Source organism: Cutaneotrichosporon oleaginosum, assembly GCF_008065305.1.
Source record: "Cutaneotrichosporon oleaginosum strain ATCC 20508 chromosome Unknown ATCC20508_contig04, whole genome shotgun sequence".
NCBI lineage: Eukaryota > Fungi > Basidiomycota > Tremellomycetes > Trichosporonales > Trichosporonaceae > Cutaneotrichosporon > Cutaneotrichosporon oleaginosum.
The window spans coordinates 1,531,549-1,550,207 of NW_027072173.1; the positions used below are offsets into that span (position 1 = coordinate 1,531,549).

At 61.3% G+C, this 18,659-nt stretch overlaps 7 protein-coding genes across 7 annotated transcripts; 2 read left to right on the plus strand and 5 right to left on the minus strand.

Moving 5' to 3' along the window:
• Positions 1-1,305: 1,305 nt before the first annotated feature.
• COLE_05044 (uncharacterized protein) lies at positions 1,306-3,512 on the minus strand (the record flags this gene model as incomplete). The annotated part of the gene is made up of 4 exons (XM_018419311.2): positions 1,306-2,078; positions 2,163-2,577; positions 2,625-3,107; positions 3,213-3,512. 4 exons carry the CDS (start codon positions 3,510-3,512, stop codon positions 1,306-1,308), a joined length of 1,971 nt encoding a protein of 656 aa, XP_018278134.1.
• Positions 3,513-4,191: 679 nt separating this feature from the next.
• Positions 4,192-4,775, minus strand: COLE_05045 (uncharacterized protein; the record flags this gene model as incomplete). The annotated part of the gene is made up of 3 exons (XM_018423470.2): positions 4,192-4,370; positions 4,422-4,523; positions 4,577-4,775. The coding sequence occupies 3 exons, from the start codon at positions 4,773-4,775 to the stop codon at positions 4,192-4,194; spliced, it is 480 nt and encodes a 159-aa protein (XP_018278133.1).
• A 474-nt stretch (positions 4,776-5,249) lies between these two features.
• COLE_05046 (uncharacterized protein) lies at positions 5,250-6,455 on the plus strand (the record flags this gene model as incomplete). The annotated part of the gene is made up of 2 exons (XM_018426747.2): positions 5,250-5,327; positions 5,496-6,455. 2 exons carry the CDS (start codon positions 5,250-5,252, stop codon positions 6,453-6,455), a joined length of 1,038 nt encoding a protein of 345 aa, XP_018278132.2.
• A 32-nt stretch (positions 6,456-6,487) lies between these two features.
• On the minus strand, positions 6,488-10,150 carry COLE_05047 (uncharacterized protein; the record flags this gene model as incomplete). Its single annotated transcript, XM_018426746.2, has 5 exons — positions 6,488-8,966; positions 9,145-9,401; positions 9,446-9,581; positions 9,697-9,887; positions 10,091-10,150. The coding sequence occupies 5 exons, from the start codon at positions 10,148-10,150 to the stop codon at positions 6,488-6,490; spliced, it is 3,123 nt and encodes a 1,040-aa protein (XP_018278131.1).
• Positions 10,151-10,522: 372 nt separating this feature from the next.
• COLE_05048 (uncharacterized protein) lies at positions 10,523-11,619 on the plus strand (the record flags this gene model as incomplete). The annotated part of the gene is made up of 3 exons (XM_018423469.2): positions 10,523-10,723; positions 10,824-11,190; positions 11,222-11,619. 3 exons carry the CDS (start codon positions 10,523-10,525, stop codon positions 11,617-11,619), a joined length of 966 nt encoding a protein of 321 aa, XP_018278130.1.
• Positions 11,620-11,808: 189 nt separating this feature from the next.
• Positions 11,809-13,352, minus strand: COLE_05049 (uncharacterized protein; the record flags this gene model as incomplete). Its single annotated transcript, XM_018419970.2, has 2 exons — positions 11,809-12,420; positions 12,468-13,352. 2 exons carry the CDS (start codon positions 13,350-13,352, stop codon positions 11,809-11,811), a joined length of 1,497 nt encoding a protein of 498 aa, XP_018278129.2.
• A 3,990-nt stretch (positions 13,353-17,342) lies between these two features.
• Positions 17,343-17,903, minus strand: COLE_05050 (uncharacterized protein; the record flags this gene model as incomplete). The annotated part of the gene is made up of 1 exon (XM_018419310.2): positions 17,343-17,903. One exon carries the CDS (start codon positions 17,901-17,903, stop codon positions 17,343-17,345), a length of 561 nt encoding a protein of 186 aa, XP_018278128.1.
• Positions 17,904-18,659: the final 756 nt, after the last annotated feature.

An 18,659-nucleotide genomic window follows, 5' to 3' on the forward strand; every position in this document is an offset into this window, starting at 1 on the left:
GAAAAAGGATGCGGGCGGGGTGTACTGCAATCCACATTGGCATGGCTGCAGCCGTGCCAATGTTGGCTGGGCTGCATGGGCTGGCTGTGCTTGTAATATCCTCGCAAGGGCGCGTCGTCCTCGCGCGCCCTGTGGCTCTGGTATTGGTGGTGGTAAGGGTGGCCGTGGGAGTACAAGTTGCTGCTGCGCAAGGGCTCGGCAGTTGACTGCTGCTGCGGAAGAGCCGGGCGAGTGCAGGTTGGGCGGAAGGGAGACCCGCGTCGATCTTGCTCTCTTTGCAACGCCTCGGGGGGCATGCTTGAGCCGTTGCTCAAGGAGCTGCTTCAGACGCTGCTTGAAGCGCGACGCTGGTTGGCTCGGGAGGCGCTTGATGAGGCCGTCTCAAAGTTGGTTGCCGGTCCAGCTGTGAACACATGCGCTGGCTGGGGTCAGGCGTTTTGTGGGAACCGCCGGGCAGCGAAATCCGAACGGTAAAACCGAGGGTCACAAAAATCGGAACATGGCGGAGGCGTGTCGCAGGCCCATGAGTTGTAGGCCCCAGGAGGGTTTATAATGTGGCTGGAAAGCGACAACGCCGATTGTACTTCTTCGTATATCCTCCAATACTCTGCGTCGCTATTACCGTCGGCGCTGGGGCGAGCCCAAAGGCCTTGTCGCGCGTCATACGTCGCCCGCTTGGTAGGGTCGGAGATGGTGGCGTTCGCCTCACCGATGCGCTGGAAAGCCACAATTGAGCCTGTCGCCTTGTCGGGGTGGTTAATGAGCGCTAGTGATTTGTATGCGCGAGCAACTAGGGTTAGTACTAGAGATGTGTGATGGTGGGACGCAGCCAACATGGCTATCCGACGTGGATCTCACTCTCCGCCGGCGTCGCCATGGAGGTGACGCCGAGGACATGGTAGTGGGTCTCCATGGAAAGGACCTGACGTGCCTCGTTGTTCGGCGGTGGAAAGCTGGACAGGAGGAGAGGTTGGAAAAGGTAAGAGGGTTAGTAAATGTTGATAACGGACTTTAAGGTGCTGGGCAGCGCCATTCCTCGCCCGCTCGCACCGTGCCATCCCCTCACGCCAAACTGGTCGAGGCAGCAGGCGAGGCTGGTGTTTGCTCCTGCTACTCCCGTGGCTTATGGCGAAAACGTGGGAGGGAGAGGAATCGATAGTTGCATGAAGCGTGCCGGCGCAACACCCTGCTTGCGGTCTGCGATCAGTAAGGTGGGGCTGGTCCATGAGTGGCTTGTCAACAGCAAGTGCTTCTTGTGGTGACCGCACAGTTTGTGAGTGCGACCTCAAAACCTGCATACGCCCTCTATACCTCCTCGCGCGCAACTGGCACATACCCCCTGCCCCCCGCCGCCAATTTGCGGCGATAAGCGGGCCACCCTTCGGGCGGCACCTCGTACAGGTGCATATAGTCGACGCCAGGAGCGCCGCACCAGAAGTCAGAGCAGTTCTTGACAACGCCTAGGTCGAAGGGGTTTTGATCGCGCCCGGCGCGTGCCATTCCGCTCACAGCGCGGCCCTTGGTAAACTGATCGAGGCCTACGAGTCGGAAGACTGGACCGGTGATTGCAGCGCCGAGGGCCGAGCAGATGCGCCCAAGGGCACCGCACCGATGGTGTTGATGAGCGTGAGGATGTCCTCCACCACCCGGGGGCGGCGGAAGGTGCGAGAAGTCAGCCTCGGTATCAGGCATTGGCACGAAGACGGTGCTGCCGCGCACCGCCCCGCTCTGGTCGCGCAGAGAAGTGCCTCCACGCCCGCCCATGTACCCGTATCGGCCGAGGTTGGAGACCTCATATGTGCTCATCTGCCGTGCGACTTGCCAGAGCTGGGAGCAGCCGAGGATGAACGTCCAGCTCAGCTGAAGCGTAGCCCAGGCCGCGCACGCGAGGAGGAAACCGTCAAGCGCCGCTCCTCGGCACATTGTTTCGGAGATGTTGCAGAGCGTGAGACCCTCACCGGGCGTTGCGGGTGGCGCGTTCTCGATAATGTAGAAGTACGCTAGCCGGTCGAAAAAGATAACGCCCATTATGAGGGTCAGAACGAAGAGGAGGAAGTAGCGATGATTGTTGAAGCCGACTGATGTAAGTGCACGTCGTTGAGAGGGCAGAGCCCGTAGGGACACTCAGCCTTGTGTGGCGCCTTCGACCCAGTCGAACTCACCACAGTTCCAGATCCATGGGCAATGGTGGTCAAACCTCCCCACACATCGGTTGCACTGTCGGCAGTGCTTGGACCTGAGGGGCTTGCGCACCATGCAGAAGATGCACCAGTTTGTGCCGTTGAGCCGACCTTGGTCGGTGAGCTCTTCGATCTGCTCCTTCATCTCCTCCGCATCGACGCGTGGGACGTAGCCGGGGTCGGTGCGAATGGCTTTCACGAATGTGAAGACGCACCCAAGGAGGGAGGCAAGGAAGAGCGCCTGGCTGACGAGGTGGCCCGGAGCGCCAATGACCAGTCGGGTAAGCCACGCGTACGCCACGATTACGAGGGAAGCGCTAATGATCGCCGCGAAGTATGGCGACGTCACGACACGGTCGGCCATGGGCTTGTCCGCGAGGAGAACTTTGACGGTTGTCTGAATGAGCAATGCCATCGAGAAGGAGGGTGTGCGCAACAACTCACAATCTGCATTGCCGCAAACAGGGCGAGGAACAACGGCCAGGCGAAGTACCACTCGAGAATGCCGAATGCGCTGAACGAAATCGACAGCACGACAAGGGGGAACGCAAAGATGATGCCCATGGTGACGCGTGGACTGAAGCTCGCTTGCACGCGCTGGCCGTACTCATTGAAATTCGCGTCCTGGAGCGCGCGACTGAGCGGCGCAGACGCCTTGAGCTCGTCGGCCATATCCCGCGGCGTCTTGCCCTGCTCCTCGCGCGCATTGAAATCCGCGCCGGCCAGCAGGAGGTGTTTGATGCACACTACCGAGCCTTTAACTACCGCCCAGTGGAGGGGAGAGAGGCCAGCGTGGTCGCGAGTCGTCACGGAAGCGCCGTGTGCGAGGAGAAGCTCTACGCTGAGTCCGTCGCCCTGGTACGCAGCCCACATCAGCGCGGTGTGTCCGTCACTGTCGGCCTCGTCGACGGCGACAGGTTGCTGAAGCTGGTGTTAGCGGAGGACATCTACAAAGATGGCAGCGGAAAGAAAGGCCATGAGACAGGAAACATTGGCCAGGACGAAGTGGAGATGGAGGGAGGGCGGACTCACCATGTACAGCAGCGGCATGACTGCACTACTGTGCGTCACTAGATGCAGCGTGTTGAATCCCTGTCCGTCGCGTATGTTCGGGTCGGCGCCATGTGTCAGGAGTAGGTGCATCACATAGAGGTGTCCATTTCTGGGATCAGCGCGCCCCCCATTGAGCTCACCGCGCGGCCCACTGCAGCGGGGTAGCCTTAAGCTCGCCGCCGACAGCGTCAACATCCGCTCCATGATCCAAGAGCCAGCGACATGCTGCGACGTGCGCGTTGATAGCCGCCCAATGAAGTGGAAAGACGTCTTGAGCATCGCGCGCGCTGAGGTCCGTGTCCGGGTGCTCGGCGAGGAGCGCCTCGAGGCCAGCGATGTCACCCTGTTGCGCGAGAGCGTGTATTGTTGGCTGCCATTAGCTGAACCACAATGTAAAAGGAGCACAGAGGGCCGTGCAGTTTCGTGAAAGCAGTTTGCTGAGCGTGCACCCAAGCTCCCGAGTGAATTGCTCGCCCAGGCGCAACGCGTCGACTTACTGGTGGGGGCAACTCCTCCATCATCGTCGCTAGTCCAACTTCCTCGCTCATCCTTCCTAAGGGGTCGTCCTCCAGCCGGCTCGGGGAGCCAGCGGGCGGCGTGGCCGCCGTCGTATTGATTTGGGGGACGGAGGCCATGGGTGTGTGGGTGGGTGGACGAAGTGGAAATGCTAAAGTACGGCGCGAGGCGATGCAACTCCGGCTGCGCTGGGTTCCTTGGGATCCTTGGCGGTGGCAATTGACCGAATCGTCATCACTCACGCGCGCGCGTCGGTATGTGGTGCAACCTCTTCACACAGCGTGTAGGAAACAGGTATCCATGCATGATATAGTACAGACCATGAGAGGTGGGGTGCTGGTGCACGGTGGCGTCGAAATGAACAACACCGAGCTCGCGTCTTGTGATCTTGTAAAGCCTTCCGCGAGTCCTGCACCACTTGCGACGCGCTGTGGCGCACCCGTTAAGGCGAACGCGTGAAGGCTTGCATGGTACCATCCTCGTACGCCTCGTCCAGCCTGTTGCGCATCTCCTCGTCCAGCGAGTCGTCGTCGTCCACAACGATGGGCCCAGGCGCAAGCGTTGCAACGGGTGCCCCATCCACGGTCGTGGGCAGACGGTCTGGCTTGCGGTCGGCCGTTTCTGCTGTCAGCGATTGCAAGCCAAGAGATAAGGCATGTATGGTTGACTCACCCCACTTGCGACGATCGAGCGGGCACTGCTCCTTGCTCTGCTCCGTTTCGAGCCACTGTAGCAGGCAGTGCATGTGGAAGACGTGCGTGCATGTGCCCCAGACTGGTCCGTCAGCGATCAAGGCAGATGGGGCTTCAACACAGAGGAGTGCTCACTGAGCGGACAGTCGTCGCCGGGCATCTTGCATGCTGGACAACAGGACTCGAAGGAGAGCCGGCAGATGCCGCACTCCTCGTCCTCATCCTCGTCGTCCATTACGCCGCCATTGCCGTAGTGGTAGAGCTTGTGTGGTTCGTTGGACGTGTCCCACTTCCATACGGCGACGGGGCGGAGGGCCTTAATAGTGACCTTCATGGTGTCGAGAGATCAAAGGTTGCAAACAGTAGAACAGAGCGACAAGGAAAAATTCTGAGGGTGGTGAAGGGGTTATGGAGGAGGCCTGTTGCGAACGATGTGATGGGCGTTGTTTGCGCGCAGAGAAAAACAAGGCGAGCGTGATCGCGTACTGTGCCGCAGAGCTCTGGGCTGGGCCGCAGTACTTTCGCTCACGACACGTATCTCCGTCTCTCTACCCCGTTTCGGCGCTGTGTGCTGTATCGTCGTCTCCAGTTGTGTGCGCAAGCTGAAACGGTTGTGTTCGCAACCCGGGAATGAGAGTGGAGGTGAATGTTGTTGTGACAACATTTCGAGTGTCCTCCAATCCTGAGTTCCTTCATCACACAAGCAGCGACCGGCCACTGCGCGCTATCGTCCACCCCTTGTTACCTTCGACCAGCATGGGGTATTCTATGTGAGAGCCCATCCGCAATCGGAGCTGACGCCAGATTGATGCAATGGACGCCTGCAGCTCCCGGTCGCACGAGCACAAGCGACCTTGTCCTGTCCCGCGTGCTGGAGCATTACAATGTGAGTCTTCTTCGCACCACGCCGCGGTCTCGCCACCTTGCCAGTAACCTGGCTTCATCCGCGTGGTAGACGCCAGTACATGCCCTGCCATGATTTCCATGTCTGCCGCTAGTTGCAGCTCCGTCGCCTACCCGCGCATGGTCCTCCCAAACTCTCATCTAATGGCAGATTACCCACCCCCTCCGCTCTTCGATCCAGTTCCGCACCTTCCGCGCCTCCTTCCCCGACGGCGATGGGTCTGCGACACGCATCCTCACGACCGTCACTTACTCGCAGCCCATCCCGCCGGTGCGCGACGTGCCGGTGCCGACCGGGGCACGGGACGACTGCACCTACCTCTTCCTCGAGGACAGAGGGGTGAAGACGGAGTCGAAGGGTGGGGCGGGCGCGACCACAGGCTCGAGCGCCAAGGCTGAGGAGAAGGAGACAAAGGATGGGGACGTCGAGATGAAAGACGAAGAGTTTGAGGTAAAGAAAGAGGACAAGAAGGAACCCGAACCGATAGAGATCAAGGACGTCCTTGAAGAGGATGGGTTTGAGATAATCGACGCGCCGAAGAATGGCGCGCCCGCCCCTCCCGATCCTACCCCCTCGGCTCCTCCCGTATCCGCCCCCGCTCCCTCAGCTCCCCGACTTCCTTCCCCGCCGCGCGAAAGAAAGCGCTTCAAAACTCTGGCTGTCAAGCCCGCAACGTCCGTCATGCCGACGCTGCACAACCTGCTCTCGCCCTTCGTGCTGGGCCTCACAAAACAGGGGCGTGCGGGCGCGAGCACGACGGGCCAAGCCGCCGGCCCCTCTCCGCTGCAAGGCAGCTCTTTGGTGATTAGCACGCTCGCGTTCCCGCCGCCCAGCCACCCTCAGCCGCCGCTCACTCTGAGCGTGCACATCCTGCCCAATGCTGCGCCCAGCATCTTCCTCGAGGCTGAGTGGGAGGGCGTGGCGCCGAGCGCTGCCAACCGCGCTGTGCTCGAGGAGTTCCTGCGCGGCTGCATACCGGACAACGTGGAGGGCGTCGAGAAGGTGCTTGTGTGGGACGGAGAGGCGGTGGAGGGCTGGACAGGGATCGAACGGACGCGGCGCATGACCACCGTGCTGTGTCGCGCGTTGAGGGAGAGCAACATTATCTAAAGGGTGAGATGATGCAATGCATACAGTATATGTTACGCGAGCGACTGTGCTGTCGCGTTGCCGTATGTCGTGTTGGCGAGGCCGCGGGCTACAAGTGCAAACTCGTGCAGCGCCTCCCTTAGCTTGGACGCTAACCGGGTTCGCAGGACGACGCCCTTCAGGCGAGCCTTTGCCTCCGGCGTCGCACGCGGGTCGGGGAAGCCGGGCTCTGCAAGGATAGCATCGAGCCAGGCGGCCATGTCGGATCCCTGCGAACGGGTGACGAGAGAGGCGAGGAGCTGGGCGAGGTTAGGGATGACGGAGCGAGGGCCCTCAGCTCCCGCACTGAGCAAAAGGGCACGGAGAAGACGCGGGCCATAGAGCTTAACCAGGCGCTCCGAGGGCTCCTCCAGTGGCGACGGATAGCGGGTGTTGGCGAAGAGGGCGACGAAGAATTCGGCCGCACCCTTAAGGCTGAATCGCTCTTGGGCGGCCAGGCCCATGATGCCCAGCGACATGTAGGCATCGATCACGGGCTCGGGCAGACGAAGAAGAACGCCCGGGAAGCGGGAAGCCAGCGCGTGGCAAAACTTGAACCAGCTCTCCACCACGTCGGGATTGTCGCGGATTGCCCCATCCGGACCGAGCATCCGCCCCGCGACAACGGCGAGGCGGTTCGCCGCGTCTCCCACCACCTGCCACCGCTCAGAGTCCTCTTCGAGCTTGCGCTGGTCCTCGGCCGACGTCTTGTTCGTCTTCAGCTGCAGCTCTGAAGTAGCTGTGCCGATACGAAGCGTCAGCGTGCTGGCGAGGCTCATCCAGAGAGCGGATGGTGCCTGCTCGCATGCCGCGCACACCAGCGTGAGAAGGGGAAGGGGGGAGAGTGAAATGAGCGTCTCAGACGCCGAGATGGTCGCTTGCTTGAGGAGGCTCGAAATCGCGTCTGCCACTTCGGCGTCGCCGTTCCACACCTGTACCACGGCGGTAAACGCCTGCTCTGCGCGCTGACGGAGCGCGACCATTGCCGGGTCTGAGCGTGCTGTCGCAATAGCCGTCTGTTTCGCCTGGTCGTCGTAGTCTACGTCGAAAATCTCGTCGTCGGAGGGCGAGAGGCCTTTGAAGCACGCTGTGAGAGCGTTCATCGCTTGCACGAGACTGGCAGGCTCCCGAGTCGCAACTGCCTGAGTCATACGGTCGACGATCGGGCCCATGATGCCCTGGACGGGGCCGATCGCGTCAGCTGGAGCCAATGCCTGGATGACGCTCGTAATTCCCTCGATAACCTTGGTCTGTTCTTCGGGGCCCAGGTCGCCGATCTTGCCGTGCAGTTCTGAGAATGCACCGATATGCTGGACCAGCTTTGACCGGCAGATGTCGCACAGCGCTTTGAGCGAGTCGGCGGCCGATGGGGACACCAGCCGCGAGGACGTGAGTGAGGGAACGAGGTAGGAAAGGACCGGCCACAGGTGATCAGGATGGTACTTGAACCATTCTTCGTAGGCGCGGATAAGGCACACAAACGTCAGGCGCAGGCGCTCCTCGCCGAGACCTGCGTGTGGACGGTTGGAGAGACCATCAATGAGCTGTTTTGAGAAGATGAGAGGTAGCGACGTCTCCTCGCCGAGCGGTACACCCTCACCCGAATACCGAATGCAGTGGAGCGTCGCCTCGACATCCTGCCAGGGTGCCTGGGTGGCAACCTGCTCGCATACTGTCTCCGTCAAAGACGACAGCATGTCCTCTCGGAGAATGTAATAGGCGCCCACGATGACTTCGCCAGCGTCCCGGCGCCACGTGTCGAAAGCATCGCGGTCCTCGCGGTCGAGACCGCCCAACGATGCTTCCTCGCCCGATCCAGGCCAGCGCACCTTGCGTCTTGTGACAAGGACGAGCTCACGGAAGAACTGCTTTGCGACAGCCCACGACGCAGAGGTTTCGTGCGGTTCAGCGAACACGTCCGATTCCATTATCGCTTCTTGGATGAGCGGGTAGATGGGAAGGGTGAGTTCAGAGACGTTCTCGTCGACACCGCCCACGCCATCCCAGCCGGTGATCCGCAGGATTGTGGCGAAAAACGCCTGGACGTCCGGCTGTTGCAATCGCGCCACCAGCCAGTCCGATGAATGCTCAACGAGGGCGCAGAGCATCTTTGTGAATTCGATGACCGCATCAGAGGGCTCACCCTCGGCCGAGCCAAGCAGTCCTTGGCCATTGGGTCCAATGACCCAGGCGAGCAACGGCTCGGTGAGAATCTTTGACCCCTTGCCGAATTTGAAGATCGACTCGGACAGGACTTCCGCAATGGTACCGGATGCAGCGGGGAGTGGGAGCAGGGCGAATATGTGTGGAAGCAAAGCCGACATTTCGTCTGCCCCGATGCCGTAGTTAATCCAGCTGTCGGCGCACTTGCACGCGGCCTCGGCGGCGCGAATACGATCGGCGGGGGACTGGAGCGCTTCGCCGGTCATGCTCTCGGTAATGGTCGCCATCACAGCGGGGAGGTCAGTGTCAATGTGGCGTCGAAGGGCAGTTCTGTCGTCAGCGCACGCGCAGAGGTGGGGGGGGGGGGGGCGCGGGGGGCGGGTAATTTCAACAGTTGACAGAGGGGTCTACTGAAGGCAGTTCATGGGCATGCGTAGCCACACCTAACGGCGAGAGTATGCTGCTCGCGCAATCTGACCCCCCATCCTTAGCACCTATGGTGACTCACCGCTTTTGCTCGCTCAACCCCGCACGCGAGATCTCCTCCACGCAGATCCCGCACCACTCCAGCGCCCACAGCCGCATGCGCTGGCGCATGCCATCACTTGCCGATCCTGTGCCCGGCACTGGCGTCGAGTACCCTGACACAGGCGCTGAGGGGGGCAACGCCGTGGCTCTGGCAAGCGCGCTCGACAGAGTCTGAAGCACGGTAGTTATGGGATCGGGAAAGCGGTAGAACGGGAGGCGAAGGATGAGAGAAGCGAGCTGAACGTCAGCGCGCGTCGCGAACGGTGCTTTGAATGACTCACACACCCGAACAGCTTGCGCACGACTATGGCGTTACCAGGCTGGTGGGTTGTTGCGTTGGTAGGCGAGACTGCCTCAGCGAGAGTGTCGAGGATGAGCGCGAGAAGCGCAGGCTGCATCTCGGTGGGGAGAGAGTCCCTGGCGTTAGCATGAGGAGGACGCGAGGATGGAGCGCGGTAGACGTTAGCCGCGGCGGGTGAGGTCAGCATGATAGCGCCGGCGCCTCGGAGTTGCGGTAAGTCGCGGTACTCACCAATCTCGCGAGATCTTGACCTGAGCAGTGTGCGCGCTGAAGAAGCGGACATTAGCGTCTTCATGTTTCGCAAGGCCCGAGATCAGCCCCCATGCTTCGGTGCGGGACTGCACGTCCTGCAGCTGCTGCTGGAGAGACTTCGCGAGGGAGGGCTGGGCAGAGGTCGAGGGGTCGAACAAGTGGAGGATGGTCTGGGGTTAGCAGTGTTATGGGTTAGCAGTGTTAAGCCGCGGGAGCGAGCGAGTTGAGGCGAGATGGGGGGCTGCACGCAGGGGCAGTGAATAGGTGGAGGCAGGCACAGCAGCATGAGCGAGGTGGTGCGGAGACCGCGCATGAAGGTTGCGTGTAAAGCTGGAAAAGAGGGGAGAGCGCGCGAGTGAGAGCGCCGACTCACGGCTGCGACCTGCGCAATGTCGCTGGCTGGGAGGACCGGGAAAGCCATCGGCGCGGCCATGGTACTGAGAGAGTGATGTCAACAACTTCTTGGTGGTTTGTGCAAGTTCAAGCGTATCACGGACCCGTCCACGTGACGTGCGCGTGGGCAAATCATCCTGCCCCACTTGACAAGGGCGTTTCTGCGCCTCGACTCTGAACGAGAGCCGCGCTTCGAATCGGTGTCGGAGTGCGACACGACCTCTCTTCGAATCAGAGTCGGAGACAGCAAGTGCCGCGCTTCGAATCTGTGCCGTAGCCAGAAAATGGCTGCGCTTCGACCCGGCGTCGGAGGCCAAAGGTGCCGCACTTCGAATCCGCAACGGAACCAGTCCAAAGCGGAGGTCACAAAATGTTGGTACTCACCTCCCCTCTTCACTCAACTCTCGCCATCATGGACACCCCCGATCTTCCAGGCATCCACTCGGCCGCGACATCGACGGGGGGCACGCCTGCGCCGCCGTCGCCGCGCTCGTCGGCGCCTTCGCCGGCCCCGGCCGAGAGCAAGGGGGACGCGCGCGCGCGCCGCATCGCGGCGGCTGTGGTGCGGAGCAGGACAGAGTACAAGCCCGAGCACGCATACACTGAGCGCGGGGTGAGTGTTACTTGTCACACACTCCCACACCCCCACGCTTTCCTCATTCCTTTTCCGTGCCCTCTTTCCCTGTACTTCACTCTCGGCCATCTAACCCCAGTGGTTCCTCACGACAGACCACGCCGGCGCCTCGAAGAAGGACCGGCAACATGTCGAGTACGCCGCGACGTACCGCGCCCTCGTGCCCTCCTTCTTGTCTCCTTCCCCTTCCCCTTCCTCTCCCTCCTCCTCCACCCCCGCGCCCGACCCCTCCGTAAAGGAAGAAGCAGCGCGCGCTCTGTCCGACCTCCTAGCGGTCTCCAAACCGCCGCGCGAACTCACGACCACGGCGATCCGCGCCGCCGTCCTCGCCGGCCGTATCCCCGAGGCGGCGCAGCTCGCGCGCGACGCGCGCCCGCACTGGCGCGCAAACGTCGGCTTGGCCGTCGAGGCGAGCGCGGCGCTCGCAGCGGCAGGGGATGTGGCAGGTGAGTGTTCGAGAGGGGAGGGCTGATGCAGAATCCACACATCCCCTGCTCTTTACGATGGCGTATGCGCTGCACCACCCCGTATTGGTTGCGCTTGGAGCGCAGTTGAGATTGCTGCATGCGCCGGAGGTGGATGGGTTACGGGAGGCGGTGGATGCGCTTGCGGTCTCGAGGGCGTGGGCGTTTACCCCGCTCTTCGGGGGGGAGCGCGGCGTGCCCAGGCCTGTTGAGCGCGGGGGAGAGTTGCGCGCTGCGCTGGGTGCTACCCCGCCAGAGGAGATTGCGGGCGCCCTCGGGATGGAGGATGCGGAGGAGCGCAGGCTGCTGGTCGCGGCCCTCAGGCGGATGGAGGGCGCGCTGGGGAGGCAGATGGATGAGGCTGAGGCCATCCCCGGCGAGCGCGTCGAGCGGGGCGTGCGTGAGTTGTGATAGATTGTAGCCGATGGCATCTTCACTTGGACGCAGGACTCAACTTGCGACTGCCCCCACGTTAATATAGTCCTCATCACATGTCGTTTATCTAGTGGTACAGACTATAGGAAGGAAGACCGAGGGGGAGGGAAACAACTCACAAGGGATACAACACAACATGGCATCGTCCATGGCAACACATCGTCACTAGGCCTTAGCCTTGCGCTCAACTGCGGCAGCAGCAGCGGCAACAGCAGCCGAAGCCGCTTCAACGTCGCCACCCTCTGCCCCATCCATGTAACCCAAGTGATCCCACCCCTCCGCCGCCTCACCGTGGCCAGTCATTGCCTCCAGACCTGTCAACTCCATGTCCTCAAATCCGCGAAACTCGTCCATCTCGATAGTAGGGTCGAACCCGCCTCCAGATGTGGCGAGGGGGTTGGTATCGCGCTCGGGCGTCGACTCGAGCGCAACGGTGAAAGTCGTCGACGCCGGGTTGATCGTCGTCGTGGGTATCGTCGAGAAATCATCGTCCTTCTTCTTCTTCTTCTGTATCTTGCTCGTAGTCTTGGTCGAATTCGCCGCGGTGCCAGCACCGTCTTTATTAACCTTGGGCGCGTCAGACCCAGTAGGGAAGTCGCCCTCCTTACGCGGTTCCAACAGAGACTTGGGGGGATTGATCACGGCTGATTCAATCTCTTTGAAGATCGGGCGGTCGCTTTGAGCCTCGCCACGCTGGCGGGCAGCCGCATCGTCTTCGTAAATCTTGCGCAGCGCTTCGTATTCTTGCTTGTCTTTCTCGGCCTGCTGCAAGTAGGGCTGTTCGTCGTGAGAGGGACCCAGGAATGATTAGCTGTAGCACTTACCCTCTTCTCGTCGTCAGAAAGGCCACGCCACCTCTCGGCAGCAAGCACGCTCTGACGCGTCGTTTCAGCCTCGTCGGCCCACACAGACTTGCGCAGGTCGTCATTCTCGCGGATACCTTTGAGGAACAAGAAGTAAGCCGACAGAGGCTTCTTGGGCGCATTCGGATCTTTGAGGTTGCCCTTACGCGACTTGCCATCTTTTCGCTGCTGTGCGCGGAAAGCGTTCTCGGTCTTGATGTCTTCAGGGGTGAGGGTAGCCTGCCATGCAGCCAGGTCCTTCTGGTACTGCACCTTGCCCTCCTCGACTTTGCGGGCGTAGTAAGCTTTGCGATCCTCGGACAAACTGGCGTACGCGACACCAGCGTCCTTGGCGATCTGAGCGACATTCAGCTTGGGATGGATGGGAGTACCGCCTGGCGTCGAACCAGCCTCGGCCGCAGCGGCAGCCTTGGCCTTGTTAAGCTCGTCAGCAAAGAAGAGCTGCCAGGCCGAGGGCGCCTGCCGAGGAGGTTTGAGGTGCGACTTGGAAGGAGGCTTGGGCGCAGCCTTGGTTTCTTCTTTCTTGCCCTTCTTTATCTTCGGCTTCTTCTCAGGCTCGTCGTTACCATCATCAGAGGAGCGCTTGCCGAGAACAGGAGAAGTGGCGGCCGCAGCAGCGGCGGCAGCGGCGGCTTCCTCCGTCTTCTTGCTCTTCTTGCCTTTGGTAGCGGGAGCAGGGGCCGAAGCGGCGGCGGCAGCGGGAGGCGGGGCAGTCGTAGTAGCAGCGGGAGGCACCGTGGTGGGGGGTGCTGCAGCCGCCGCCGGTGGCTGAGGTGGGTAGCCACCGTAACCAGGCTGACCCTGCCACTGCTGCCCCCACCCGGCACCGTACTGGCCGGGGGGCATCTGGCCACCCAGGTGAGTCACAGGCTGCGGCGGGGGAGGGAACGGCTGGTGTGCGCCCGAGCCGTAACCCTGCCAGGGGCTGGGATTGACGACACTGGCCTGCTGGCCGGAACTGCTGCTGCCGCGCTGCTGCGAGCCACTCTGTTGAGAGGCCTGCTGTTGCTGAGAGGTCTGCTGAGCCGATGCCTGCTGAGGCCACTGATGACCCTGCGCCTGACGAGAGGGGTCCCAGCTCGGGTACTGCTGCTGGCCCTGGGACGTCGAGTAGTCAAACGACCCGCCAGACTGCCGGGACGACTGCGAAGGGTCAGTCGTGCCCGTGGCAGCACTCGCCGGCATAGTGCCAGACGAGGACTGCCTCTGCTGGTTGAAGTTGGACTGGGCGTTGTATGACTGCTGCCACTGGTGACCGGGGTGCTGACCGTACTGCTCATGGTAGGGGTAGTAGCCGCCGTACTGTTGAGAGATGGGCGGCTGGGAGCTCTGCTGATAGGGCGACTGCGTCACATCGGCTTGCTGAGTTCGCGGGTAGTAGGCCGATGGCGAGGTAGCGGCTGTGGCAGACGCTGGCTGAGTTGGGCTGGCCTTTGGGTTTGATGTGCGCCGAGACCCTGAGGGAAGCTGGGGCGAGGTGTTGTACATGCTGTCAAAGTTAGCCACGGAGGGTGGAGGATGGTTGATTGGCCAATTGGGCCGTTGTGTTCGCATGTTTGCCCAAACGACGGAATGTCCACTCACCCCATCTGGCTTTGGTAATTGTAACCGCTGAGGCCGCCAAAACCGGCAGTCTGGTAGTTGTACTGGTCGTCACTGGCCTGGGCTCCTGCAGCACCCGCCTCGTAAGCGCGGGGGCTTGCGGTGTTACGCTGAGCACTACTATTGGGGTACATCTTGTTGTGGACCGACTTCTTGTTAGATGCTAGACATGCTGATAAATACTCACGTTGGACCAAGGCTGTCCTGGATGTCCTGGGTGAACAGCCGTTGTTGTCTGCGTCTGCATGAAGCGAGGCCTTATATGACCACTGTAGGAATGGTGGGTGGCAAGGGTCAGGTGGTGGAAGAGAAGTGACCAGACACGTCAGTCAAGTGATATGAGCCAGGCCAGATTGTATGTCATTGCCATTGTTGAGGTGGGTAGCATTGAGAGTCGTCGTCGCCATCGTCGTCGGCATGGAGGGGTGGGATGGAGGCGGATGGAAGTGGATGGGTGTGGGGGAAGGCAGGGGAACGGATGTACGAGGGTGGGAGTCACCGGGGTCAGCATCCTTGTGCATCCGACCGCATAGAGGCTGATCACGACTCACCGCTTAGTGTTCTCTGTCCAGAAAGGATCGAGGAGTGGGTCGGGGCGGCAGTGGGCGTCCTTTGCTGCCTGATCAGATTGTTTGGTTCCAGGACTGGATGTCGGAGAGACGTGGTGGAAGGAGGCAAGTAGGGAAAAGCGGAGGGAGGAGAGAAGGAGAGGAGGGCGGCGGCGGCGGCTGGCGAGGTGATGTGTGTGTTGTGGAGCGGATGGTACGTACAAGGGAGACGGCCAAGGCAATCAGTTTGCGACGGGGGCGCGGGGGTAACGCGGTGGTGCTATGCTTGAGGCTGAGTAGGTGTGGGTGAAGGGAGGAGAAGGAGGAGCAAGGGGGAGGAGGAGCAACAAGAGGGGCGCGTGCAAACGCGTCTTGACGTGGGAGGAAGACTAAACAGAGGGACAAGAGGAGAGACGAGGGAAGAATGACGGAGGAGGAAGAGGAGCGAGGAGGACGAGGAGGGAGAGGGGGGGTGAGGTGAAAGGGCTGATGGGGGGCGGGGCGGGGGGCGCGCTTGGGTGGTGTGTGTGGGTGTTTGGTAGGTGGACGTGGATGGTGGACGGTGGCAGCGCAGTGGGGGAAAGGAAGCAACGTCAAAGGACGGGGGGAAAAGGTGCGAGCAAAGGGAAGACCCACACCCGAGGACCGAGGGTTAACGCGGGAGCAATGTCACATCCACCACACCGCAGCAGGCAAACATTGACGCGCCATCCTCCCCGAATGCCTCTGAAATCGCCAAAAGCATGAAGAGACCTGAGCGTTTGCCATAGCCTCTGCGGCAAACTCTGTCCGTTCTCCTGACCCTATTCCAATTCCGTTCGCCACTCTATCCCTGGGGCGCGAGGCTCTTGCACCCCACAGACAACAAGCCATCGCCCCCATTGCGCGTCATCGTCACCGCCATTCCACCAAACGCCCCACACATACCAAGCCAGGCATTGCCTAATCAGTCCCTGCCCGTCTCCGATTCCCACCACCAATCCCAAATTGCCTCCGGGTCGATTGCCAATCAATGTGACGCCGCTATTCCCGTAATATGTGGCCATTATTTGGAAAGGGGCAGTGGCGGAGAGGAGTTGAACTCCGCGGCATGGCCTCCACTTTGATGACCGTGAGATGTCGATGGGCGTGCTCTGACAACAGTGAGAGTGACCGCAATGCGTGGTGGCCTAGCCGGCCGACCACCGAGAAAGCACCAGCTACAAGCGCTACGGGGATGACTTGCTTGAGAAAGTCACCTGTTCGAGATGCACTCGGCATTCAGTCCTGCTTGGGATTCTCGCGCAGGCTGTGTGGATGAGAGACAGCACGGTGCCACTAGAGCGGACGTGGTTGCTGCTGGAACCGTAGACAGTGCGATTTACCAAGCAGCCATGCGGACCATGGGGAAAGGAGCGGAGAGGAGATGGAATTGGTCGAGGGAAGGATGGGTGTGCTGTCGACTGCAGTGCGTGTGTGAGAGGTTGCCGCTACCTGCGAGTTGTGAGCTGTAGGGTGAGTCTGGTCATGAAGGCGAGTTTCGAAGGTCGGGTCATGATGGTGTGGCGAGGAGACTGGTCGAGGTGGGATGAGTGAAATGAAAGCGAGTGATGGTGCAGTGACAAGAAGTGGGGAGGGGGGAGGGTGGGAGCAAGAGAGAGAAAGAGAGGAAGAGTGAGAATGGGGCATAATGAGAGGCTAGCCCGCTGACGGCTGGCCTGGGTGGCCTGAGAGGAGAGGGAGCGAGGTGATGTGGCCTGCGGGGCAACTGCATCGAGTAGAGGGATAGAAGGGAGGAGAGGGAAGGAGGAAAGTGTGAGGGACACGACGCACGGCCCTTTGATCTTTGTGTTAGGTGCAGTGCGCCGTCAGCCGGTCGGCAGCTCGGGAGGAGCTGCAGGAGGCTGGAGGTACGGAGGTGATGCAAGGTGTATGTTGCGTGGTCACCCCGCGTCGGTAGCCCAATATCGCCCGGCAGCAGAGGAAGATCGGGAAAGGGGAGGGTTTGGGTGGGGTGCATGGGGTGTTACGCAGCGCGCAATAGCGAGAGGCCACGAGATCGCGCGAGAGGCGTGAGAGGATTGAGAGGGTTGAGGGCGAGGGCGGTGAGGCTGCCTGCATCGGCTGCATAGCCTGAGCGTGTTGATGGGCCAGGGGAAGCCAGTTGACTCCAAGCCACACATCCTCGTCTTCCACTTTGTACCGTGGTTGGCATCCATGCCTGCCGTACCGAGGCGCCGGAGGGCGCGGAGGGACCGGAGGGCGGTAGGGATTTCTGGTAGGCAGGAAATCAGTCGACATCCGGGGGGCCGGGGGTAGATTGCGGTCGTGCGGCTTTGGTACGTGAGTTAGGTACGGGAACGGAGGATTCATGGCTACGAATAATGCGTTGATGCGGTCTGGGACAGGTAGTCTTAGCAGCTCAGCAGGCAGAAGGCCGGAGGCTCGGCTGGAGGGAGCCCGGCTGAGGTGTGAGAGCAGCGACAAAGGAAGCAATGCAGCGATGAACACGAATGCATACAGCGGGTAAAGGTGACCAAGGTGGGGAAGAGCGGCGCAAGATGGTGGAGCGCCAGGAGCAGGAAAGAGTTGGTCGGGATTGGATCCATTGGAGAACTAGAGAATCATGGTGAAGAGGTTGAGGATGCGAGTAGAGGAGAACTGGCAGTTCTCGTTCTGTCCCTTGAATCCATGGATCCCATGGGACTCACGTCCCTTGCTCCTTGCTCCAAGCTTCAGATGGGCCTTGCCGCGCATTGGCAGAGCCGCGGCGAAGCGCAGTTGTGAAGCTATCGAGGCCAAGGCAAGGCCAAGCGCGCTGCGAAGCTGCAGAGGCCGCACGCGGTAGGCCCGTTGACCGTTGGGCCGAAAGGGGCTCGGGGCAGGAGCGGCAGGAGTGGCGAAAGAGGCGAGGGATCGAGGGGAACAGGCGCGACGGCGCGACGGGCCGCGACAAGAGATGATCTGCGCCCATTTTGGTTGGGTTGGACCCTGGACCGACCCCCCAGATTGGGTGGCAATGGGCAGATGGGCAGATGGGCAGATGGCCAGCTGGCCAGATGGGACCGCCGCCGCCCAATCTGCTGAGGGACGGCGGTACGGCGAACGTCGTGTCGTGCGGCATCGTCAGAGCATTCATCGTTGCCTTGAGCCTGACCAGCCTGACCCACCGGCCAAGGGCAACCCGCGGTGATTCAAGCAATGACGCCCAGCTCCCAGTCCGGTCCTGGGTGCTGGGGCGCTGGGATGTGGCGCCTTTCCACTGCATGCTCTTGGATCATGCGTTCACTGCTCTTGACGAGTATCGGGTCGACCAGCTCGAGTCTTGGGCTCGGGATCTCGACCACACTTTCTTTCAGGACCCGGTTGAGTGGGACCTGACAGGATGAAACTGTCGACCACCGGTCTCCCGCTTGGCATTCTCGCTCCCAAAATCCCATGATCCCATGAGTGCACGGCTCGTGCCCCGTTCCAGAACTCCCAGCGCATGCAGAGCCTGGAGAAGGACAGACGGGCGGCGAGGATGAGCATACGGCACGCATGGCGGAAGCGACAAGGCAACGGCAAGGCGGCTAGACAGTGGTGGCAGCCTGATGGCTGGCAGTGCCCGGCAGCCAGCGGAGCACGGAGAGACCAAGGCCGGGCCGTGGGCCGCAATCTGGCCCCAGTCCAGGGTGTTAGTCGCACGCGCCACGTCAGGCCCAGATTGCCAGATGCACTCGGAATACCCTAGATATCCGAAATCCCATTCGCGGCAGATCGCATGAGTGCGTGAGATGCGGGCAGTGGCCTTGTGAGCGCTGCGTCGACGTCTGCATCCGGCATCTGCGAGGTCTGAGGTCTTCGAACGCCGCCGCCAACCCGCCACGACCTGCAGCCACAGACCATGCACAGCCCAAGTCTTGGGACTGCACTCCATTTCTCCAGCCGAGATGCCGCTGCAGCAGTGCGCCGGCAGCCTTGACATTTCGCTTTCGCGCCAGGGTTAAGGTGTTGCAACCGTCGCTTCCACATGCATCACAAC